Source organism: Zonotrichia leucophrys, chromosome 1A (genome assembly GCF_028769735.1).
Source record: "Zonotrichia leucophrys gambelii isolate GWCS_2022_RI chromosome 1A, RI_Zleu_2.0, whole genome shotgun sequence".
Taxonomy (NCBI): Eukaryota; Metazoa; Chordata; class Aves; order Passeriformes; family Passerellidae; genus Zonotrichia; species Zonotrichia leucophrys.
Window position 1 is genome coordinate 72,016,552 of NC_088170.1, and position 25,746 is coordinate 72,042,297.

At 53.8% G+C, this 25,746-nt stretch overlaps 1 protein-coding gene across 2 annotated transcripts; it reads right to left on the reverse strand.

Annotated features, from left to right (window-relative positions):
- Positions 1-1,696: 1,696 nt before the first annotated feature.
- Positions 1,697-25,355, reverse strand: STRIP2 (striatin interacting protein 2). Of its 2 annotated transcripts, XR_010438725.1 has the most exons (22): positions 25,182-25,355; positions 23,677-23,746; positions 22,073-22,147; positions 21,846-21,980; positions 21,559-21,679; positions 20,918-20,986; positions 20,730-20,836; positions 20,484-20,611; positions 19,935-20,144; positions 18,208-18,431; positions 16,896-16,961; positions 16,219-16,282; positions 15,512-15,583; positions 15,317-15,391; positions 14,745-14,842; positions 14,136-14,262; positions 11,697-11,797; positions 9,893-9,959; positions 6,755-6,859; positions 5,377-5,581; positions 2,720-4,312; positions 1,697-2,336 (listed from the first exon to the last, which is right to left on the reverse strand). XR_010438725.1 is itself a non-coding variant. In XM_064703115.1 (21 exons), the coding sequence occupies exons 1-21, from the start codon at positions 25,323-25,325 to the stop codon at positions 4,062-4,064; spliced, it is 2,514 nt and encodes an 837-aa protein (XP_064559185.1). In that variant the 5' UTR covers positions 25,326-25,355; the 3' UTR covers positions 1,697-4,061. The 2 variants fall into 2 exon arrangements, 1 of the variants encoding a protein (XP_064559185.1); XM_064703115.1 differs by having other exon boundaries at positions 1,697-4,312.
- Positions 25,356-25,746: the final 391 nt, after the last annotated feature.

The window sequence follows — 25,746 nt, forward strand, 5'->3', positions numbered from 1 at the left end:
TGGGTTTATTTTTACCTTTAACATTAACCTCTCTAAATGTGCTCTCTGCTGCATAAGTAAATTTCCTTCCTTCTTGCCTAAAAAAAGTCTTGATAGTGTAGCTCAGGGGAAAAGTCTGCAGATTTGGGAGTAAATTCTCTTGAATGAGCCTTGGATAATGAAAGAAAACATGAAAAAAAATATTTCCACTCTGTTCAGGGAAATTCTGTGTCATCTGTATTAACAAACCACACAGCATAAAAGAAACAATCATAATTACACTAATTATCTAATTTCAGCACAGACAACTATCAGGAGGCCACATTATAATTATTGAGGAAAAAGGAAGGCACAGAGCACTGAAATGTTCAATCAAGGAGACAAAAATCATCCAGTGCAGTCAAATGTTGTGTTTTGTGCAGAGCTTGGACCTGGCTGCAGAACCAGCTGCTGTTTACACATGCAAGGCTTTGATAAATAATTGAGGGAAGCTTCTCAAACTCCAGAGTATAATCAGCCTGACCTCATACAGTCACTTCTGTGGTTACAAGGGGATAAATACAGAGCCAGCCAGGACATCTCTGTGTTGTTATTTTTAGGGAAATATTCACAGGAGAAAAAGGAGGGATTTTTTTAACACTGCCAGACTGAATGGATAAAGGCTAATTCCCTTTTATTTATCACTCTTTCCTTTTCTCAACTCTGAAAGGAACTTTGTAGCCTTTTATCCTTCACTGAAATTTGCATTAAATTCACCAAACAGCTCCAGAGTTGCTTTGAGAAATTAATAACTCAATTCTTAATGCTTTATATCCCTAGGAAACAGCAAGACTCTACAAGAAAACAGAAGAATCCGTGCTGAGGTGCTGAAGAAAAGGTTTCACCCACAGCAGAACTTCCAAGCAACACCTGTGGGGTGAAAACAAAACAACAGAAAAAGAATTCTTTATTGCAGTTACAATGGGAACTGGGAGCACTGGAGGGTTCCTGGAACCAACAGTCCTGCTGGGGTGAGATAACAGATGTTCCTCCAGCTGTGCAGAAACCACCCAAAACTTCGCTCTGAAACTGCCTTGCTGAATGGATAAAATGATAATTCCTTAATTGCTGGCCCCCAGCTCTTCTGAGAATTTTTAATCAGTAGAAAATCCTCATTGTGAAGCAAAAAAAAAATTTGAAACTGCTGCTTGCTTGCCAGGATGGGACATAAATATTTCAAATAAAGGTGTAGCCTCTCCCTACGTCACTTTTTAAAGCAGAGGTTCAGGTTTTCTGTGGAGATCTCTCTCTGGAAAGCAGAAAATTTGGTGGTGATGGTGTGAATAAATTGTAATCCAGGATACATTTGTACCATCCTCCACCATCCAGACATTCAAGTAAGAATTTGTGCTTCTAATCTCTCTCAGTAAAAATAACAGGCACTGAAAAGCACAATTTAAATATAAAATATAGAAAAATGCACATTGGGTCCGAACTGGTTACTTTTTTTTTAATATATTGTGGAGAAAAAAGACACTTTGGGGAAAAAAAGGTTTGAGCAAAATACCAAGGGCTTTTCTAAGTTTTTTATGAATTAATTCAATTTCTCCTTGAGTGGAGATGGGCAAGGGTGAGGGCTGAGTTTGGGGGATGTTTTTATCCTTAAAAAATAATAAAAAAGAAGCATTTAAATTAAGACACAGGAAGAAAAAGCTTAAATAAAGAGGCGTCCTTTAAAAGTTGGTTTATTTTGAACAAAAGCATATTTTAAAAGGCTTTAAAAGGCTTAATGCCATTTCCATGAACAAGGCCTTGGACAAACCCCATGAAGGAAACATTCCCAAGCTAATTAATTATTTAAGCAATTAGCACAAATCCTGCCATAACAAACACTTGTTTATTTTGGGCTTCCCTGCCCTATATGAACACACAATGCTTTGACAAATGCCACCCTCATGCAATGCAGCTTTACCCAAGTGTAATGTTCATTATTTAATTGAAGTATTAAGTTATTAAATTGACAGAAAATTTACAGCTCCATATCCTGTTCATCCTGAAAGTTATGGACCACAGAATCCACTGTTTTCCTCATAAATTATTCACCAAAGCACCTTCCCTCCCCACCCCAAGAGCTGGCACAGACATTGCCCCAAACAAGCGAAAATCTGGGTAAAACTTGGGCTGTTTAATTTGTATTTGCTGTCCCCTCAGGGCTGCAGAGGATGTGCAATGCCAGTGACACTCAGGGAGGAGAGCAAAGGGATCTCCAGGCTCCACAGCTGGGAACGGCACAGCTGGCGCTGCAATGAAGGTGGGTGAGGGTGGAGGAGGGCAGAGGTGCCAAGGTGGCAGGTGGGTGTCCAGGGGACATGCAGGACCTGGCACCAGGGCTCTGAGCTGGGCTGTGTGACCCCAGCAATGCCAGGTGGAGGAGAGCAGAGGTGCCAAGGTGACACAGGTGGGTGTCCAGGGGACAGGCAGGACCTGGCACTGGTGGCACCAGGGCTCTGAGCTGGGCTGTGCCACCCCAGCAGCAGCAGTGCCAGCCCAGCAGTAGTGCCAGCCCAGCAGTGCCAGTTGCAGGAAAGCAGAGGTGCCAAGGTGACACAGGTGGGTGTCCAGGGGACATGCAGGACCTGGCACTGGTGGCACCAGCGCTCTGAGCTGGATGGACTGTGTCACCCCAGCAGCAGCAGTGCCAGGTGGAGGAGAGCAGAGGTGCCAAGGTGACACAGATGGGTGTCCAGGGGACATGCAGGACCTGGCACTGGTGGCACAGGGCTCTGAGCTGGGCTGTGCCACCCCAGCAGCAGTGCCAGCCCAGCAGTGCCAGGTGCAGGAAAGCAGAGGTACAAAGATGACAGATGGGTGTCCAGGGGACATGCAGGACCTGGCACTGGTGGCATCAGGGCTCTGAGCTGGGCTGTGCCACCCCAGCAGCAGCAGTGCCAGCCCAGCAATGGCAAGTGGAGGAAAGCAGAGGTGCCAAGGTGACACAGATGGGTGTCCAGGGGACATGCAGGACCTGGCCCTGGTGGCATCAGGGCTCTGAGCTGGGCTGTGTGACCCCAGCAGCAGCAGTGCCAGCCCAGCAGTGCCAGGTGCAGGAAAGCAGAGGTGCCAAGGTGACACAGATGGGTGTCCAGGGGACATGCAGGACCTGGCCCTGGTGGCATCAGGGCTCTGAGCTGGGCTGTGCCACCCCAGCAGCAGCAGTGCCAGCCCAGCAGTAGTGCCAGCCCAGCAGTGCCAGGTGCAGGAAAGCAGAGGTGCCAAGGTGACACAGGTGGGTGTCCAGGGGACAGGCAGGACCTGGCACTGGTGGCACCAGCACTCTGAGCTGGATGGACTGTGTCACCCCAGCAGCAGCAGTGCCAGGTGGAGGAGAGCAGAGGTGCCAAGGTGACACAGATGGGTGTCCAGGGGACATGCAGGACCTGGCCCTGGTGGCACCAGCACTCTGAGCTGGGCTGTGTGACCCCAGCAGCAGCAGTGCCAGCCCAGCAGTGCCAGTTGCAGGAAAGCAGAGGTGCCAAGGTGACACAGATGGGTGTCCAGGGGACGTGCAGGACCTGGCACCAGGGCTCTGAGCTGGGCTGTGTGACCCCAACAATGCCAGGTGGAGGAGAGCAGAGGTGCCAAGGTGACACAGGTGGGTGTCCAGGGGACATGCAGGACCTGGCCTTGGTGGCATCAGGGCTCTGAGCTGGGCTGTGCCACCCCAGCAGCAGCAGTGCCAGCCCAGGGACAGCACAGAATGCTGTCTCCATCCCAAGCCAGCCTGTGTGCCTGTGCTGGGAGCACATCAGCAGCCAGCACAGACCCACACAAAGGAGCGTGGGCCGTGTGGGAGGGATGGAATTCCCACTGGGAATCCTCACCTTACCCCCAGCCTGCACGGGGACACACCCGGGCTCTGAGCCCACTCTGCAACCCACGCTCTGTGGTCTCCAGGGAGTCACAGGATGACCTCCAAAAAGAGGTGTCTGCAGGGCACACAGAGACCACTCAGGTCTCTTTGGAAAGTTTAGATTTTTTTCCCCAGCTGCGCTAAAACCCCCGGATCCAGCCCGGCCCTGCGGGCGGCGGCAGGAGCGGGGCCGTCACTGGCAGTGCAGCAGCTCTTCCCAGCGGATGGGCTGCGAGAACACCTCCCGCTCCAGCCACAGCTCGTACGAGTAGTGGAAGTCCTCGGGCAGCTCCAGGCGCTGGCCCAGCACGCTCTGCAGGCAGTTGTCCACCGGCGCGAACTCCGAGTCCTGCGCCTTGTCGTACCTGCGGCTGTTGAAGGCTTCGATGTTGGCCCTCAGCGTGCACTCCTCGGCCTGGAAATCCCACGGCCTGGCGTCGATGTCTGCGGGGGAGGAGGGACAGCACCCAAATAGTGTGGGAAACACTGCTCTGGCAAGGCCTGAGCAAAAGAAAGGCTGAAGGTTTCATGTGAATTAACCAGAGTCACTCCTAATTATTATTATTATTATTCCTAACCAAATCTCATGTGTGCATTTTCATTTCCCATAAAAATATAACTACTCGTACATTAAGGACTATTTAAGATAGCCCATAAAAATGTAATTATTCCTGGATCTGGGCTGATGTGGGCACCAACACCTGGGGAACCACACAAACCCCCAGGAGGGAGAACAGAAGTGTTCAGCACCACCCACACTCTGCACGGGGCTTGAGGATCACAGCAATAATGTAATTTGCAGGAGAAAAAGTATTTCTGCATTCAAGGCTCAATCTGTGGAAGACGAAAGGGAAGATGATGAAGAGCAGAAGCTCCAGCAGTTCCACAAGGAGCCCCGAGCACCAGGCCAGGCTGAACCCGCTGTGCAGAGCCAGGGTGCTCCAAGGACTCTCTATAATTATAATATTATTTTTTCACAAAGACCCCACCACTTTTACTAAAAAACTCCACTGACCACTGAAGCAGGGATGAAGACTTAAAAGATTTAAAACCTCATGAGCTTATTATGAGCTCCTAACCACAAATATTTTTAAATTTGTGCAAATGCAGCTATGAATGACATTGAAAAGCTGCAAGAACCATGACATTATGTCATATTTTATTAACTTATAATATGAAAAGAATCACGGTATTTTCAAAGCTGGCTTTCACCAGCTCTAAATCTGACGGTGCAGAATGGTGCCATGAAACTTCTGGAAGAAATGCCCAGCTGTGACAAGAATTTTAGAGGTTTTGGGCCAAAGCAAGTGAAGCAAAGTGAAACTTCTGGAAGAAATGCCCAGCTGTGACAGGAATTTTAGAGGTTTTGGGCCAAAGCAAGTGAAGCAAAGTGAAACTTCTGGAAGAAATGCCCAGCTGTGACAGGAATTTTGGAGGTTTTGGGCCAAAGCAAGTGAAGCAAAGTGAAGTTTTGAAAGGCACGGACAGAGGGACAGGGCAGCACTCACCGTTGCCGTAGGCCCAGTCGTCGTTCATGCGGTGCCGCACCTTCTGGTAGATGGCAGACATGGTCTTCATGTTGCTCTTCCTCCACTGGCGCCCCAGGTACTTGGTCTGGATCTTCAGCAGCTTGAGCACGTAGAGCTGCATCATGGCCTGCTTCACCTTCAGGGCCCGCTTCAGGATGGGGGCTGATTTAAACACCACCAGCATCTGCCAGGAGAGCAACAGCCATCAGAGCAGGGTGCTGGGGGAGCCACACAAACAAACATCTGGGCTGGTGTGGGCACCAACACCTGGGGAACCACACAAACATCTGGGCTGGTGTGGGCACCAACACCTGGAGAGCCACACAAACATCTGGGCTGGTGTGGGCACCAACACCTGGAGAACCACACAAACATCTGGGCTGGTGTGGGCACCAACACCTGCGGGCCACACAAACATCTGGGCTGGTGTGAGCACCAACACCTGGGGAATCACAGAAACATCTGGGCTGATGTGAGCACCAGCACCTGGGGAGCCACACAAAACATCTGGGCTGGTGTGGGCACCAACACCTGGGGAATCACACAAACAAACATCTGGGCTGGTGTGGGCACCAACACCTGGAGAGCCACACAAACATCTGGGCTGGTGTGGGCACCAGCACCTGGGGAATCACACAAACAAACATCTGGGCTGGTGTGGGCACCAACACCTGGGGGCCACACAAACATCTGGGCTGGTGTGGGCACCAACACCTGGGGATCCACACAAACATCTGGGCTGGTGTGGGCACCAACACCTGGAGAGCCACACAAACATCTGGGCTGGTGTGGGCACCAACAGCTGGGAGTCACACAAACATCTGGGCTGGTGTGGGCACCAACACCTGGGGAGCCACACAAACATCTGGGCTGGTGTGGGCACCAACACCTGGGATCTACACAAACAAACATCTGGGCTGGTGTGGGCACCAACACCTGGAGAACCACACAAACATCTGGGCTGGTGTGGGCACCAACAGCTGGGGAATCACACAAACATCTGGGCTGGTGTGGGCACCAACAGCTGGGGAATCACACAAACATCTGGGCTGATGTGGGCACCAACAGCTGGAGAGCCACACAAACCCCCAGGAGGGAGAACAGGAGCGTTCAGCAAAACCAACACTCTGCACGGGGCTTGAGGATCACAGCAATAATGTTATTTGCAGGAGAAAAAGTATTTCTGCATTCAAGGCTCAATCTGTGGAAGACGAAAGGGAAGATGATGAAGAGCAGAAGCTCCAGCAGTTCCACAAGGAGCCCTGAGCACCAGGCCAGGCTGAACCCGCTGTGCAGAGCCAGGGAGATGCTGCAGGTGAAACGCTGGAGGGTCCCAGGGGAGGGGACACCCCCTTACCATTGTCCTCGAGTGTTTCCACTTGGTCAGCTTGTTGAGGATCCTCAGCAAGTTAATGCAGGAGAACAAATTCCTCCAGCAGAACTGGTTGTTGTCTCCAGCTTCCTGCAAGGGGAGAAGTGCAGCCCTGACCACAGCGTTCATCAGCACCGCCACAGAGATGTCCTTAGGCAGAAATCTTTATTTTTATTGTCTGCACAAGTCTTATTTGTGACAAGCAGCAAAGCTTCCTCCTCACTTTGGTTTTCCCCAGAATCTGCTGATGATAACCCTTCTGAAACATTCCAACTTTAATCTGCTTTTAATTTAGAGTAGGAGCTAATAATGGGATAAATCCCATTATTCCATCATGGGAAATATATTTTGTGGTAGATTTGTATTCTTTGTTTACAGCCAGAGAGCAAATCTCAGCCTGGTGATCACCACTGCTTTTGGTAACTATTTCAATTAATTCATGCTTGGGGCACACATTTCCAGTCAAAGGAAATCACGGATCAGCACAGGATGACAATAGCAACGTTTGTATCAAGAGGATGAAACCTTTCTGCAACAAAAACCCCTCCAGCTGCTGAGACATTGTTTTAAATATGAGGTAACTGTAAACAGCCCCAGCTCCAGCTTGTGGAAATACTGCCCGTGGCACCTGGAGATTTAATCCCACCTCTGCAGTAACTTGCTCCATGTTTGAACAGCTCCAAGCCCAGGAGAAATGTCCCACAGAAATCCTGTTTGGGGATTAGTGCACAACAAAGGCTGCTGAATTTATAAACCCCTCACAGCCAGCTACAGCCTTCTTAACTCGGGGCAAAATCCCAACCCATTCCAGGATCTGGGCAAGAAAATCCCACCAGCACAAGCCCTTGGCTTTTAAAGGCAGGTGCCAGCCAGAACCAAGGAATCACTGAGGCTGGAAAAGAGCTCCAAGGCCACCGAGTCCCAGCTGTGACCGATTCCCACCTTGTCCCCAGCCCAGAGCCCTGAGTGCCACCTCCAGGAGTTCCTTGGACAGAGATGGGCACTCCAAACCCCCCTGGGCAGCCCCTGCCAGGGCCTGAGGGGCAGCCAGAGGTGGGATGTCACCAGGATGTCACCAGGATGTCACCAGGATGTCACTGAGCTGCTGGTGGATGCTGTCTGGTGCTTTGGGGGTCCCAAACTGCAGTGTCCCTGCAGTGCCACATGGTGCCCAGACCTAACCTGCTCCCTCTGCACAAAGTAATTTTCCCAAAGATCCCAGTGGAATAAGCCAATATCCATTTCTTAGGCTGATGGATTTGTCTGTCACCAGTCTGATGTTGTCTCTACAGATTGAAGGAGGGAGGGTCTTTCCATCAGATTTATGGGAGGAGGGAACAGGCCAAACAAGCTTTAATACCTTAATACTTTAATCCCCCTTCTAAGGGGTGGGTTAAGCCCTTTGCAGACCCCTCTGGAGTGACAGGAGAGGGGAGATGGGGACTGGGCAGGATTTGAATCCCCCACCAGCTCAGGCACTCCTGATTTACACCGGGTGGGGACAGCAGTCACCCAAAGGCCCCCTTGGGACACAGCTGGATTCATCCTGGCTCTCCTTGGGACAACCAACACACATCCCTGTGCTCAACCCACTGGGAGCAGAATCATCTGTGACATCCTCTGAGAAATGTGTTACGCTGGGGTGTAGAAATCACTCATCAGAGTGGCAAAAAACCCTAAAACAATGCATGAAGTGCTGGCTGAAAAAATATAAATACGCGCACAAATGTCTGCCTCGAGTAGCAGGGTGTGTCTAATTCCTATTAAATCCTTACTTTCATGGGTATCCTCCCTGAGATGAACCCTCATGGTAAAACTCAAGGCGGTTTCTGCATATTTTCTAATCAAATTGCTCTCCCTTGAAGATAACATCCGTGTCTGCTGGGGGAAAGTGAAAGGTGCTGTCCTGGAACGTGACAGCTCTCAAACTGTCCAGACCCTCCTGGGAGTATTTTCTTTGAAAAGGTTCAGTTTTCCCCCACAGCCTGAAGGCTGACTGTGAGCACTGCACGAGCCATGAAACCCTCCCTGAAGTGTCACAGCCATGAAACCCTCCCTGAAGTGTCACAGCCATGAAACCCTCCCTGAAGTGTCACTAGATGTCCCCATCGGTCCAGGATACGGCGGAGTCTGCAGGGCGGGATGGGGACACCCAGCCTTCAGCAGCCCCTGCACCTGGGGAAAATCTCTCTGCTGATTCTGACCTTTACACACCTAAGGAAAGCAGCACAGGCCTCAGGTTGCAGCAGCACCATGAGATCATCCCTGCCCAGAGTGGATTTGCTCAGGCTCCTTCTCAGTGATTTAGGGTCTCCATTTTCTGCCCATTATTTCCTGTTAACCCCAAAGCTTTTCCCTGTGCTGGCCAAGTCCAACCTCCTCTGCACTTGAATTATTGTAATTATAATAACAATTACACTGCCAGCGTTATTATCCCATCTGTGGTCTGTGAGTTTGCCCAGCCCATCCTCTGGAACACTTCAGGCTCCTCTCCATGGGGAATTTGGTTCATTCCTTAAGCTGGTATCTCGCAGAACATTAGTGCTCAGAGCAATTAAAACCTGGGAGGCAACAGCCTCTGGGTAAATTCTCTCTCAAAGCACAAGAGTCTTGTCAGAACAAGAGGAAACAGCCTCAAACTGTGCCAGGGGAGGCTCAGGTTGAATCAGGAAGAATTCCCCATGGAAAGGGTGTGCAGGGGCTGCCCAGGGAAGTTTGGAGACCCCATCCCTGGAGGTGTCCAAGGAATTCCTGGAGGTGGCACTCAGGGCTCTGGGCTGGGGACAAGGTGGTGTTTGATCAAAGATTGGACTTGATGATCTTGGAGGTCTTTTCCAACCACAACAATCTCAGAATTCTGTGATTCTGTTCTGTCAAAGGGAAACCCCTAAACCCAGCTCTTTTTATGGGGTGCCCAACACCAGCAGTGCCACTTCCCCACAGCTGACAGTGACTCAGAATAGTGATGGGAGGGATTTTCAAGCCTGGAGGGGAAAAAAATTTCCAATTTTGGAAAGGTTGGGGACTACAGAAAAAGAAGACAGAGAACAGAAAACCCAAATCCTTCCTCATGCTGTCACAAAAAGCAATCTTGGCCACAAAAACCCTTTCTGTGCTGCTTACCAGGCTTTCTGCTGTGAGCTCAGGCAAGTCACAGACCGTGCAGTGGGGATAATCCAGGACAGAGATGCTGCAGAAAACAGGAAAGAAGGGGGTCGTTAGCCAAATGTCACCAAATGTCACCAGTGTTAGGCTGGATGTGACACACATGTCATCAGGGTCTAAGAAGAAAAAAGGTTTTTTATTCTGTGTGTTCTCTAGCTTATATTCTCTTAACAAAGCGTGATCTTAAGTCATTAACTATATCACAATAACTTAAATTCATTGGTGCAAAGCAATTAATATCAATATAAGTGGCAAAAGTTTTACAGAAATTTAATAAGGCACGTATACACATCTACTTATGTACATAGTCTAGCTTACAAAAATTTTCATGTATCTTTTCTAATCTGTTTCTATGCTGATGGCCTTGTCTTTGCTATGGATACACTGGAAAATCATCAATTGTTATTTCTTCTATGAACGCAGCTTTGCTTGCAGGCCAGCTGTCAAGCCCTTCTATACCAGCAATTAACAAGAGAGAAGTTTTTCAGGTGATCTGTATGATCATACCCAGGAATCTGCAACATTCTTCCTGCTCTGTGCCTGGAAATGCCACAGGTGCTTTGGGTGGGGAACAATTCCATCTCCAGCACCCAAAGGGGATCCCAGCCTCAGCACTGCCCAGCCCTCAGCTTAATGGAGCACATCGATGCCTCCTGGCTCCAAAGCTCCATCCTGAGTCCATTAATAAGGACACAAAGGGTTTGGATCCATTAAGACATGACAGATGAGTTATTCATGTGCATATTTGAAAAGGGGAGAAAACAAAATAGATCGGAGGTTCACAGGGAGGCATCGGGTTGGCAGCAGGAAAATTTATGGTGAGCGAATATTTAGAGTATCATGTTTTTCAAAGGCTTCCAGGCCTGTGGAATTTGTGAAAGCAGTCAATGAACTACAGCCAGAACTGGAATTTACACCTCCGTGGCTCAGAGCGTTCAGCTGCACATCCCAGGTGCATTTCCTGCCTGTGAAACCTCCATCCCAGAGCAGAGGAGGGAGCTGAGTGCTCCTGGGATATGTTTCCTCCTCACTTAAAAAACACAGGACCAAAAGTGGAAATATTTACAGCAGCAGGATCAACATACTACTTCCTATTTTTCTATGCATGCCTCCTCACACAGACACAACCATACCGTGCAGGAGACAGCCCAGCCTACACACGCAGCTGAAGAGCCACAAAAAGAGCATCAGAAAGGAAGAAAAAGGATCTTTTTATCATCCCAACACCCCTGTGGAGCTCCTCTCCAAACAGAGCAATCCTGCCATGGTGGGCTGTGAGAGATCTGTGCTGTCTCAGGTCTCTGATCCACGGTGGTCCAGCCAGTGCCCTGCCCAAAACGGGGCTGGTGCCTCTCTCAGATCAGCAGTAAAGGGCAGTGACAGCTAGGGAAAACCTGAAGGAGTCAGGAAAGCTGAATGACAGCTACAAAAAGTGGGAAAGGCCTGGAAGAGCCCATCCCATCTGGCCTGGATGGAGCTGTGGCCCAGAGATGCTCGGTGGCACTGGATGGCTCCCCAGCAGTCCACGTGAAGATGAAAACTACTTTATTTTAAAGGTTAAGCCTATTCTATGAGATTGGAAACCCAGCATCCAGTCATCCTCATCATGCCAAAGGGATTTGCTCCCTCCACAAGTTTCTGTGGTGGACAGGACACCCCAAAGCCTTGTGAGGCCACCTGGGTCCCCCCAGGACATCAAGGGGGGACAAAGCACGAAGCCTTCCTGCCCCATCACCCATCTGTCCCCCAGCAGGGGCTGTACCTGTTTTTGGCAGCGATGTAAGACATGATGTTCTGGTTGAAGAATTTCAGGATCAGCGGGATGCAGTTGGCAAACACCAGGTGTTGGGACACGTACTCAAACTGGGGGAGAGAAGGGAAACAGGTCAGCGTTAGCTGGGAGCACCACCTTGTCGGATCTCAAGATCTCAGTCCTGAGATGCTGAGCCACCGAGACCACCTTGGGGGGCTCGGGACTCCTGGAATGTTGCCAGAAGTGTCTGGTGGCTGCACTTTGACCCTACACAGGATGAGGATAGGAGGACTTCACCAGGGTGAATGGTGAAGGGATTGGTTAATTAGAGGGTGAGACACAGGGTTTAGGATTTATGTACAGGGGGGTTTAGAGAAGTAAGATGGAGGAATTGGGGCGTGTCCTGTCCTTCTTCTTCTTCCTCTTCTCCTCCATCTTCTTTGGCCACGGTGGCACCTTTGGATTGGTCATTACTGAGAGTGCACCGAGTTATAAGAATAAATGGTATTGGGGAAAAATGATAAATACTGTACATGTAACCGTGGGTATAAAGATACGTGGCTGCCCGGGAGGGCAGGGAGTGTGCTCATGGCTGGCTGCTGAGCAGAGCTCTGTCGGGCTGAAAGAAAATCTTTTAGATAAACAATTAATAAACACCGAGACCGAGAAAAGAACTGAAGCCTCTTCTCGTCCTTCGATACGCGGGCTGCCCCAAGGCCACTCCGGGCCTTTCCAGGCCCCTCAAACAAACCAGATAACCGGACACCACCTGGGAATGGAAACCTGGGAATGGAAACCTGGGAATGGAAACCTCTCCCCAGCCAAAAGCAGAGCACTTGGTTTGCCCCAGACACCCCACAGAGCATTCTGTCCCTGGGGTTTGCTGTGTAAGGTCTGTGTCATGCACAGCAGCTGGAAAATTCCATTTGCCACAGAGAGGACACGCACGCTTCACAGCAGTGCTCTGGGAGTAGCTGCACCTCACGGCTTTTCAAAATTAAATCTGTGGAAAAACGGTGTGTGGGGAAGAGGGAAGGGTTGTAGCTATTACATGAGAAAACACAATAAACCCTATTGCTCTCACACACTAATCCCAGTTCCCTCAGAAATTCTGACTGAAACAATATCCCTATTTTCCTACTTGCTTTTAATTCCTCTCTCCCTCAAAGCTTTAAATGGTCTTCAAGGTCCCTTCCAACCCAAACCACTCTGCAGTTCAATACTACAACAAATCTCTCCCGCCCTCTAAAGACACAAACTGCACCAAAACCCAGTCCTATCCCATCCTGCCCTTCCCATGCCTCTCCATCCAGATCTCCAATTTGAGAGGGAAGGAACAGTTTGTTCCCATCTCAGCCTGGTGCCAGCTGTCAGCATTGGCACACCACAGATGACACAACAGCACAGATGACACAGCACTGGGAAGTGCTGGTGAGTAATGGACCCTCCCAACCCAAACCATTCTGTGGTTCAGTGGTTCCTTCACTTCAGACCTGCTGGAGTTCTCATGCTGCTCCCCGAGACCACCTTGGGCACAGAAAGAACAAAACCACCCCGATCAGGCACAAAGAAAAGCAGGATCAGGGGGATTCAGGGAACCCTGCAGCTTTCTCCAGGCTCAGCAGCAGGCTGCAATGCCCTCCTGCCTGGGGGGAAGAAAGGAGAGGAGCTGCTTTGAAGTGAGAAAAATTAATGAAGGGATTGTGGTGAGCGGGGGGAGCAGAACAAATGTAGGATTGTAAAAATGTGGGAGTTGGTTTCATTTCACCCAATCCAGGACGTGGATTTATATTTATCCTCAGTTAAATATCAGTGGGTTTTGTAACGCAGAGGGATTTGTAGCGTGCTGAAAGCTTTAACAGAAAAAATTAGAAAACATTAATTGTTTGACTTGCAGAACGAGTGGAGAACTGGGCCACAGCTCAGATTAGTCCTTGGGTTTTTTTAACCAAGGAAAGCCCTGGAGTGGGTGCAGTTTGATTGGTGCCATGCAGATGGAACAAAAACCACATTGGGAACAAAAATCAGATTGCAACTATGACCCAGATCTCTGCCTCTGTTGAAACTGGAGCCCCAAGAACCCGACCCTGCCAAAACCAGAGTAGGTGACCTCGTGAGGTCCTTCCCAGCTCTATTTCTGGGCACTGGAGATGACAGAGCAAAAGAGTCTTGCCTAATCCCCTTCCTCTTCCCCCTTCTGCCAGGGAGCCTGGTGCCATTTCCTAAATTTAACCTGAGTGGATATTCCCAGAACTCTAAAAGCTCCTGCCGTGTGAGTAGGAAAGGTGTTGTCAAAACAAGTGGGGTTATCCCAACCTGAGCAACCCTGAACAAATCCCAGAGCTGTGGAAATGTGATTACAGCTCCTCATGGAAACTCTTCCAGGAGAGGGTTGATGAGGAGCTCCAAGCCCAGCTGGGCAGGGGCCATCCCTTGCCCTAGGCCCACCTGGTAGATGTGGTTCAGCTTGAAGTGCTTGAGGAGCAGCAGCAGCAGCGCCGAGATGCTCTTGACGATGATCTCCTTGTGCCTGTTCACGTCGATGCCCAGCTTCATGCTCTGCAGCACGGTGATGCTGCGCGGAGGGAAAGCAGCTCCTGGCTTGGCAGCAGGGAGCCAAGGGACCCTGGAGCTCTCCTTCACCTGCGTGAGCTCTATGAAACCAAGCACCAAGCACCCACGTCCTCCTGGGACTCCCATCTCCACCCATCCCACCTGGTGATGCCAAAATTCGTTCAAAAAAGGTGGATTGCTCTCCATCAGGAATCCTGGCGGAGCAGTAGGAAGGACACCTCCTGCATGCTGACAGATCTTTATGATTTGGGTCAATTAGCAGGATTTTATCATTTGTGCCACTTAGCTTGGAGTGGCTGCACTCGAATCATGGCAGCGTCACTGCCTTGGCTTTCACAGCTCTGCCCTGGTGCCAGCTGTAATTCACACCTACCCAAACAGATACCCCAAATCTGGACCCCCCAAACCTACTGGCTCCTGTGCTTGGTCCAAGCCTTGGTGGCAAGGCTGGGATGGCCGGTGGCCACCTGGTGAGGCACTTACGGCATCTCTTCAGGCAACACGTCTGCCAGGATGTTGATGGAGTCAGTCTTGGCCTTGGAGGTGGGTGCAGCAGCCAGCAGGATCTTCAGCAAAGCGATCTGCAGGAGAGGGCAGGTGTGGGGCATGGCCCAGGAAAGGGAATTCCTTCCTTCCCCTTCACTTGCCAGAACTGGACAACTCCAAGCCAACCCTACAGGGTTTCACCAGGCCACACTCAACCTCTGACAGGCAGGACAAGTGTGGAGAGCCAACAGCTCTGTTTGACCCTTAAGCTAAGGCATCACAGGTGCCTGAGCTCTGGCAGGGAGGGTAAAACAGCACAAAGAATACCTGAAGTTTAAATGAACTTAAATTCTGTCTCTCCCTACAGAGCCCATGTTACCCAATCACCATCTCAGAACCCTCTGAATCCTCCTCTTGGACTGTACTTTCCTCCCAGCTCTGCTCAGGATTCCCACCAAAATCTGACATTGCAGGTCCTGAACCCCCTCCTGCGCTGAGCTCTGCAGCTCCTGGACTGGCACCATTCCCTACTCCAGAACTTTTCCTTCCTTTAAGGGACAGGGGCTTACCATGTACTGGGGGAGATTGTACAACATTGCTCGATACAACACCTCACAAGGGGTTTCTTGCACCTCCTCTTCCCCCTAGGGCAGAGAAACATTAAAAACAAGGGGAAATGAAGCAAAAATAAACATGGATTTATGTGACACCTTGGAAACCTCCCATCTTCTCTCTGCTGATGGGGTGAAGCCCTTCCTTCTTACCAGAGACATGGGGCACTTCTCCAGCTCCTCCTCGTTCTTGATCTGGACATCCGAGATGGAAACGTACTTGTGCTGGCAAAACACACGGACAGAGGCAGAGCAGTGTCACAGTGTCACAGGAAACACGGCCAGCGATGGTCACAGCAATGCCCAGTGAGGGTGCAGGGCACAGCAGAGCCACGGGCAGCTCATCCCTGAGTGGGACATCCCTGAAGCCCCTCACCCCTCTGCCTTGGGTTACTTCCCCCTGCTCCCTCTAGGAGCTCTCTGTAAGGAACTAGAGGGACAATCGCCTCCAAAAGACAGCCCAGACCCTGGATGGGGCCAGGTGGCCTCTGGAGGGGCCTCATTCCCCACAGAGCACTGCAGGAGCTGAGGCTGCCTGTGCTTCCCCCTGGGAACTGCACGATTGGGAATCCATGTCCAAACCCAGCTCTGAAAGCCTGTCGCCTTCAAAACACACGACAGACATTCACCAGGAAACAGGAATGCCACACCTTGGATAAAGGGAAGGTAAAAATGCTGGAGAGGCTACTTGAGGACTCAGTTTTTAGTTTTTTGCCCCAATTCCTGCAAGAAGCTCCAAAAGCTTTTCCTGTGGCACCCAACATTTACTCCCTGCAGTAAGGGTGTTTCAGGGAGGGTGGCCAGGAGGATCCACGTGGTGGATACCCCATGCCATGCCATGCATGGAGCCACCATCTCACCTGCTTCAGCGTCTTCACACTTTCATGGATCGGCCGTGGGAGCCCTATCAGGGTTTCAGTGTCCCTGGGGAGAGGAAGGAAGGTCAGTTCTGGGAAGGACATCCATGCTCAAACATTTCTATGTTCTAACAGGTAAAAGAGGGAGCCTGGAGTCTGCTGAATGCACCCCAGATGGGTCAGGAATTGGGAGAGGTGTTGGCCTCAGCTGCTGCCCTCCCACCTCCTCCCCACCATGCCTGCACGAGGCAGGAGAGACATTGGGGTGAAATCAGATTGAATCAGAATCTGGGTGAAATCAGATTGAATCAGAAATAGGTTGGAGCCAGTCTGAGCCCAGCACTGTACCTAAAAATGAATGTACCCTGCTGGGCCTGTCCCCTGCACCCACAGCTTGATTTATCCACAAACTGGGTAATTTGCTGTGGACACCAAACTGTCTCAGCTGCCTTTCACATCAAACCAGCTCTTGGCTTGGGCCAGCGGTCACTTATTCTGGGCTAGGTCTGATTTTTAATAGAAAGAGGTCCCTGGGGAGCAGTGTCTCCAGGAACACGCTTTTCTAGCCCTGCTTTCATTGCTGCAGCTCTGGCAATGCCTCGAGCTGGGAAAGCCTGAGCTTTGTGCTTGGCCCCCACTGACGGAGGCTGCAGGGCAGGTTTTGGGGATGGCACACTCACTGTCCCAGCGTGAAGCCGATGAATTTGTTCCTGCTTGCTTCCAGGAAATGCTCGATGTCTTTCTGTCTGATGGAGCAGCAGAGAGACAAAAACAAGGAGAAGGTTGGAAAACAGCCACGGACAAGATCACAACCTCAGATTGATTCCCAGAGATCTCAACAGCAGTGGGCAAAACCCACATTTGCCCTCACTGGCTGGGGACAATGAGAACCTAAACCATTTGTATTTGCTGTGCAGCTCCACGGGAACGTGTGAGTAAATGGAGAGGAGATTTCTGCAAGCAGCACCTTTGGATCCACCTCCTGTGCTCCTCACACACATCTCCAAGGAGCATCTGCTGGCTCTGGGAGAACAAATGTTGTCTCCACGGTCTGTCAGAGCACACGCTGCTCCCACAGCAAGCTGACATCTTGTCCACCTTGGGCATCTTTCATGGGAACTGCTGGGCAGCTCTGCACTACAAGCAGGACATGAGCTGTGAGCCAGGGCTCTCCTGGACAGAAAGGAATCCAGCTGGATCTCCAGCCAGCAGCCAAGGAAAGCAGCAGCCATTGGATTTCAAAGCTGAGAGCGTGAAGTGACGTGGAGCACCACAGCACCACCGTGGAGATCCATGTGGGAAACCAATTCCTGCTGGGTTTCTGCCAGGAATGCTCTGGACAGACTGACTTAACCCTGTCACTGCTCCTATCTCAAAAATATCTATTTGCTCCTGTGTTTTAAAGATACTGGATTAAATCCAGGCTTGGGATGAACAGCAAAAAAACCCTCAGATGGATCAGAGGGAAAGAGGAAGAGGTTTTCACCCTCTTTTCCTAACATTCCCTCATTTCATGTGTGGAAGGAAGGAAGGCAAAGCACCAATTCCTTTATCCTTAAAGGTGGTTTTCTCTGCCATTAAAAAAGGCTTCACCTGGCACCACAGGGTCCTGCTCACCCAACAAGGTGTCACTGGCCAGCTCCCAGGATGATTAGTCAAGGACTTTGTGCTACCAAGATCCACTGGGACCTGGCTGGGAAAGCTGACCCCGCTCCCACAGCGCCCCAGCACAGCCTGGGATATCCAAACTGGATCGCCACTTATTGGGCAGTAAATTGGTTTGCCCATTTATTGCCTTGGGCTGGGTTTAGCTGAGCTCTTCCCCAGAATTTACACACCACACGTGGCAAGTGGCCAATCCAGAAAGGACCAACAAAAAAGAGAAGCGGAGTCACTTCAATTCAACCAGAGGCCAAAACACTTCCCAAAACACTGCACTGGACTCCAGGACAGGTAGGTGTGGGGCGGAGGGGGTGACACCGGTGGCTGTACCTGACTTTGGGGGCCCAGGGCAGCCCCTTGGGGAAGGACACCCTCTCGATGGGCAGGCGCTGCGCCGGCAGGGCGGGGATGAGCGCGTCCCGCTCCACCAGCTCCAGCTCCCCCTCCATCCCGCCGTCCACATCGTCGTTCTCCTCCTCATCAACCCCTCCCTCGTCGCTCTTGAAGGGATCTCTCTCGTTGTAGATATCCAAGCTGTCCTGCTTCATCAGGGGCTGCAGCACAAGGGGAAGGAAACACTCAAGTCACTTCAAGGATTTTATTTCCCTCTCAGGTGCTGGCACCAGATCTCTCCGTCCTGAAAGGATCACGCTCTCAGATGTTCCTCAGGTAAGGATTTCCCTCCTAGCTCTTGCCACCAAAGCCTGCACAAGAATAATTCCTTCTGTACCTCTAACCTCGCTGCTCTAGGAGGTGCGATCCCATTTTTCACCTTAACTTTTGGGGTTTCCAGCTGACATCTCTTCCTTAGCAAAAAGCATTTCCATCCCCAGAACACAACACAGCAACTCCAAGAGCGGAGCTAAAAAAGGAACTTGCTGTGAGCAGTTTGCTCCCTGGTGCTTATCAGCCCTTTGCCATAAGCTCAGGATGTCCTCTGGCTTCCTCTGGATCAAACACACGCCATGGGGCTGATCTGTTGCAGTTGAAATTGGTGGATGGAAAACTGGACGTGCTCTGACCACGTGTACTGAGAGCCCAAAATCCCCCCAGCCCCGGGCTGGTCCCCCAGCCTGGGCAGCAGGGGATGGGGGATTCTGCCCCTGAGCCCAGGTGAGACCCCACCTGCAGAGCTGTCCCAGCCCTGGGACACGGCAGCAGCACCTGCAGAGAGCCCAGAGAGGCCCCGGAGCTGCTGCAGGGCTGGAGCCCCTCAGCTCCCAGGGATCCAGGCTGGGAGAGCTGGGGGTGCTCACCTGGACAGGAGAAGGAACCAGGGAGAGCTGAGAGCCCCTGGCAGGGCCTGCAGGGGGACTGGGGACAAGGCCTGCAGGGACAGCACCCAGGGAATGGCTCCCACTGCCAGAGGGCAGCCATGGGTGGCATCTTGGCAATGAGCAATTCCTGCCTGGGCTGGCATTCCCAGAGCAGCTGGGGCTGCCCCTGATCCCTGCAGTGCCCAAGGCCAGGCTGGAGCAGCCTGGGATGGTGGGCTTGGAATGGGATGGGCTTGAAGGGCCCTTCCCACCCAAACCATTCTGGCATTTGGGACACTCAGAATCCATCCCCAGGGGTTTTTATGGAAGTTGGGGATGGCAAAGGGAAGGGAGACCCTTCCTGGAGTGCTGAGATTGCCAGTGAAGCCCCCAGAGCCCAAAATCCCTTCCTGGAGAGGAGTCGGGGTGGGGATGGATCCAATGCCAGGCTGGGAGAGCTGGGAATGGAGGGAATTCCCTGGAGAGGGAGCCTGGGCTGGGATTTTGGGAAGGGATTCCCAGAGCAGCTGGGGCTGCCCCTGATCCCTGCAGTGCCCAAGGCCAGGCTGGAGCTGTGAGAAACCTGATGTAATGGAAGGTGTCATAACCTGATCTAATGGAAGGTGTCACTTGGAACTGGATGGTCCTTAAGGTCCCTTCCAACCCAAACAATTCCGTGAGCCTAGAACAGGAAAACACCGGAGCACTCGGAAGGGAAAGGGAATTACAACCAGAGCGCTCCGAGCTCCTCCTGCCGGTGCAGGGAACCCCTCCCGGGCCGGGGGACGCTCCCGCTCTCACCCTGCGGCTGCGGTGGCTCCGCTTGGGCTGCTGCGGCTGCTGCTGCTGCTGCTGCTGCTGCTCCACGAGCTCGATGGCGCAGGTGGGCGGCGAGGCCGCCCGCATCCCCCGCACCACCTGGATGCTGTCCTCGGGCAGCGGCGGCAGCCCCAGCTCCTCCCGCCGCCGCACCTTCATGGCCTGCAGCGCCTCGAACCCGCCCAGCGTGAACTGCGGACACACACGGGGAGAGCACGGAGTGCACACGGAGCGCACACGGAGCACCCACGAGCACCCACGGAGCACCCACGGAGCACCCACGGAGCACGCAGCCCTCCCGGGCAGCTCCCAGCTGGGGCCATCCACCAGGAGAGCCGAGGGGAAGGCACCCCTGCACTCCTTTCTCCAGATTCCTCCCCCAGCCCACATCCTCAGCCCAACCATCCCAGAAGGAACAGTTTCCTTGTGTGAGCTCCCGGTGCCACCCTAAATAACCCCGTCACGGTTGGGTTGAGTGGTGGGGAATATCCAGGCTCCAAGTTCCTGCAGCAAGGAAGGGTTTGCACTCACCAGGAGCACCTTCCAGAGCAGGAGCAGGACCTTCTTCATGGGGAAGTGTGGAGCGTGGCCGCTGCAGAACTTGGTGACCATGGTGAAGAGCAGCAGAGCAAAGGGCTCCTCAGTGTGCACAGGGAAACCTGCGCAGAGGGGAGCAGGAGTGGGTCAGAGCTGATCCCCCAGCCCTGAGCTGGCCCTGCTGGTCCAGCACAGCACCACAAAGGGAGCTCCAGGGGCACAGTGAACTGTGGGGCTCACTCAGCTCCATCCTGAAGGTCTCCCGGCAGCTTTTCCACTCGGGGGGATCCGTCTCCTGCTCCACGCGGATGTTCTCCACCATCAGGTACATGACACTGAGCAGGACCCTGCCAGGACAGCACAGCAGGCTGGCATGAGGCCACCGTGTCCCCAGAGATGTCCCCAAACCCTGCCAGCACCAGGGGTACCTGAGCTCCGTGCTGTCGGCCAGGGAGATCGCCGGCTTCCGCAGGGCGCTGCTGCACGCCTGGCTGTTCCTGCAGGGCACGGAGAGCTCAGGGCCAGCCCCTCATCCCACCCAGGCAGCCCTGGGAATGCTCACGGGACAGCTGACACGGCTGGGGCACCTCCCCGGGGGCAGGAGGACAATGGGGAGAAAGAGGATGAAGAGGAGGAGGATGAGGAGAAAAGGGTGAGGAAGACAGGGAGAAGGGAGACGAAATGAGGGACATGAGAAGGATGAGGAGAAAGACGAAGAGGAAGAGGAGGATGAAAAAAGGAGATGAAAAGGAAAAGGGTGAGGAGGATGAGGAGAAAGAAGATGAAAAGGAGGAAGGTGAGAGGATGAGGAGAAAGAGGAGGTAGAAGAGAAAGAGGAGGATGGAAGAAGAAGGTGAGGAAAGTAGGGAGGAAGAAGATGAAGAGGAGGAGAGTAAATTGGATGGAAGAAGAGAAGGAGAGAAAGCAGATCAGAGAATCACAGAACCATTTTGGTTGGGAAAGACCCCCAAGGTCATCGAGTCCAAGAAGTGGAGGGGTGAGAAGAAAGAATGAAGTGAAGAAGAGGACAAGGAGGGAGAGGAGGGCGAGGGCAGCGCAGTCCTCTCACTCAATCTCCATGTTGAGGAGCTCCAGGAAGGCAGAGAAGGTTCCCAGCTGGTACAGGAGGAAGCTGTTGTGCCGAGACCAGTGCAGGACATCACCTTCATTGTCACAGTCCCCAAAGACACCTGGAGAGGCCCCAGAGAGAAACCCTGGTGAGGGAGGATCTGCCTTTGGACCCCTGGAGTCCACGGGACCCTGCCCAGCCTGGCACAACCCCGTGCAAAGCTTCTCCCAAACCCCCAGGGCAGCGGATCCGAGGCCACATCCAGCACGGGGGGGACGTGTCCTCACCCTGTGCCAGGTACAGGATGGCCCGTGCCACTCGCAGCCTCTTGTCCCTGTTGACCACCTCCAGCCCATCCAGCAGGTGCATGACATAGGCCTTCTGCTGAGCCCTGTCCAGCTCCAGCCACCTCCTGTCCGGCACTGCAAAGGGGACAAAGGGACACGAGTCCACCAGGGGCTTCCCCGGGGGCTGCTCTTGCCCCAGGCCAGGGGCGCTGAGCCAGGGCTGGTACCTTGAGTGTGAAAATCCTCCTCGAAGCATCTCCTGTTGTGGCTCAGCTCGGGCTCCTCGGTGTAGCTGTACAGCTCTGATGGAGACAGGGATCAGCAGGAGGGGCTTCACCCTCCCCCTCATCCCCAAATTCCTTGGGAAGCATCCCTGTGCATCCAGGCAGACACGGGACAGAGACCTAAACTGCTCCCTGAGCCCTCCTGCAGCACCAAGGGCACCAAACTCATCCCCTTCATCCCCAAACTCATCCCCTTCATCCCCTTCATCCTGGAGCTGTTCCCAGCTCCAGCTGCACTTCCAATTTCATTGGGATTTTTGAGGGGACATTTGGACTCTCACTTAAGCAGTTTGGGAATGAAGGGAATGCAGGAACACCCAGGCAGGACCTGCACTGATCCCACACCCAGCAGCTCGGACATTTTGGGTCCTGCAAACAGGGGCTGGACTTGGACAGGTGATGTTGCACCTGCTCTTTGTAATTCCTGCTTGTTCCCATAGGATTCCTACCTATTCCTGTAGGATTCCTGCCTGTTCCTAAAGGATTCCTGCCTGTTCCCATAGGATTCCTGCCTGTTCCTATAGGATTCCTGCCTGTTCCTATAGGATTCCTGCCTGTTCCTATAGGATTCCTGCCTGTTCCCATAGGATTCCTGCCTGTTCCTATAGGATTCCTGCCTGTTCCCGTAGGATTCCTGCCTGTTCCTATAGGATTCCTGCCTGTTCCTAAAGGATTCCTGCCTGTTCCTATAGGATTCCTACCTATTCCTATAGGATTCCTGCCTGTTCCCATAGGATTCCTGCCTGTTCCTATAGGATTCCTGCCTGTTCCTATAGGATTCCTGCCTGTTCCCATAGGATTCCTGCCTGTTCCTATAGGATTCCTGCCTGTTCCTGTAGGATTCCTGCCTGTTCCTAAAGGATTCCTGCATGTTCCTAAAGGATTCCTGCCTGTTCCTGTAGGATTCCTGCCTGTTCCCATAGGATTCCTACCTATTCCTATAGGATTCCTGCCTGTTCCCATAGGATTCCTGCCTGTTCCTAAAGGATTCCTGCCTGTTCCCATAGGATTCCTACCTATTCCCATAGGATTCCTGCCTGTTCCTAAAGGATTCCTGCCTGTCCCCACAGAATCCCTACAGCCCCGAGGGGCTGAGCAGCACCACGGAGGACTGAGGTGATCCTGCAGGGAAGGAGGAAGGATCCCTTGCAGAGGAAATGTGTTTTTGCCAGGCCAGCTGAGATACACCGAGCTATAAATAACCCCATTTTCCCCGGCCACGCTCGGGAGCGGGGTTAGGGAGCAGAGGCAGCTGGAGGGACACGGGGACAAGGACAGAGCCGCCCGATAAAGGCTGGGTGGCACCTCCCGCCTGGGCTCTGTCACCGGACACTGCTGCCACCCCGGCGCTGGCGGGGCAACCCCCGTGTCCCCACGGTCCCTCGGCGTCCCCAGGGAGCGAGCGGCTCTCTAATAATAACCCCGCTTGCTGTGTTGCTGCAGGGCCGGCACCGCTCCGTGTCCATCCCCCATCCCGGCGGGATTCTCGTTTTCCCTGCCCGCCGGGCACCGGGAAACAACAACGCAGCGCCCGGAACCCGCTTCACCTGCCAGCTCAGCGCCGTGGCCGTCGGCATCCCCGTACTCGAATTCCAGGTTGGGACAATCCACGGAGCCCTGCGGGGAGCGGGATGGGGTTACGAGGGGCTGGCACATCCCCGGGGATATTTTGGGCTGCGGGATGGCTGCCAGCGCTCGCAGCCTTTGCGCCAAAGCTGCTCCAGCCGCCGCTCGCAGGGCTGGAGCGGGGAGTCCGTGCGGGGCCGCTTAAACCACGGCGGAAATGTGGAAGCCGTGTGTAAAACCAGCATTTCTCAAATCCCAGGGAAAGCAAAGGCACGACACAAAATGCCGCTGAATGTCTGATGCATTTCAGAGCCCTAAAAACACAAACCCCGGGGCCGGTTCAAAGCACAAGCCCGCGGGAGGATGCTGCGGATCCCCGAGCTCCGTGCCCAGCGCCGCAGATCTGACAGCTCCCGGGGCCGCGCTTTGCCTTTCTGCTCTCCCCCTCCTCCCCTGCGGATGAGGAACTGGAGCATGAAACTCGGCCCGAGGATTCCGGCGGGGCAGCGAGCGGGCGGCCGCAGCCACACGAGCCAAGGCCGGCACCGCGCCGCCCTGGCCCGGGGAAGGGAACACATGAATGGGTAATCAAGGAAATTATCATAATTCCCGTTCCGAGTCTCGGCATCCCTGCTCGGCAGCCGGGCTGGGGCCGATGCGCATCGTGGCCATTAATATTGATGAGGCAGGAGCGCTCCGGGATGAGCCCTGGGCTCGGCAGCGCGGGGTTCTCCGCTCCCAGCCCGGTTCTGCAGCCCCGCCGCGGCTCGGGCGCTCAAAGCCGGGCAGGAATTCGGCAAAGCGCGGGCAGCCCCAATCCGCTTTGAGAGATTGAGGGACCGAGGGGGCGAGCAAAGCAAAGCCCAAACTCACGAGTCGGGGACACCACTTGGACACCGCTCCCAGGGACCCTGTGGGGGTTCGGGAGCCCCAGAGGTGCCTTTAGGGTGACCGGGGACACCAGATCACAGCGGGATCCCGGTGACTGATCCCGGTCCTGCTCTCCCAGCCCGGCACTCACGAAGCCGCACGGGCGCAGCCGCCCAGCGGGGTTTGGGGGTTCCCCCGTGCCCCGGGGTTATCGGGGCTGGAGGGACGAACGGGACAGCGGCACCCGGACCTTGGTGAGGGACAAAGGGAAATCTGCAGAGTGTGGGGGAGCCCAGGGCCCAGGTGGGTCCCCAAAACCCTGCTGGCGGCTCTGAGCGTGGGGCTCGGAGGTGCCAGTGCTGGGGCTGAGCCAGCACCCCAAAACTCTGCAGCTGGGTCTGGCAGTGCCCCTGGGGCTCCCCGCTCCGGGCTGGGCATCGCAGGACCCCTAAAGCGTCCAGTTTGGGGTAGGGAGCACCCCCAAGTCCGGGAGCTCCCCCAGTCCTGGATAAGGCTCCTTCCGCAGGGACCCCAAACCCGGAGCAGGGACCCCCCCTGCGCCACAGCAGGTCCCGGCGGAGCGCGGGGGTGCCGGCACCGAGCTCCGCGCTCTTACCTCGGACTCCTTGCGCTGGCTCCTGAAGAGCTCCCGGCCCTTGGGCTGTGCCTGGGGCTGTGGCTGTGGTTGGGGTTGTGTCTGGGGCTGTCCCGGGCGGGCCCTGCCCGGGCCCGGGGCTCCGCCGCCTCCCGCCGCCTCCATCCCCGGCCCCGCGGCCGCCGCCAGCACGTGGGGCCGGGCCCCGCCACGCCCCGCCACGCCCATTGGTCCGCCGGGGTCGGGGGCGTGGCCTCGGGACACACCCCCGCCTCGCCATTGGTCCGAAGCGGGATGGGGCGGGGCCAGGGGTAACGGTGTGGGGAGACCCGGGGGATTGGGGGGCTGGGGACACGGGGGGTCCCTGGGGCGGTGGGAGCAGGGAATGCTGGGCAGTTATGGGGGATCCCTGGGGTGCTGGGAGCAGGGAATGCTGGGGAGTTATGGGGGATCCTTGGGGTGCTGGGAACAGGGAATGCTGGGCAGTTATGGGGGATCCCTGGGGTGCTGGGAACAGGGAATGCTGGGGAGTTATGGGGTATCCCTGGGGTGCTGGGAGCAGGGAATGCTGGGGAGTTGTGGGGTA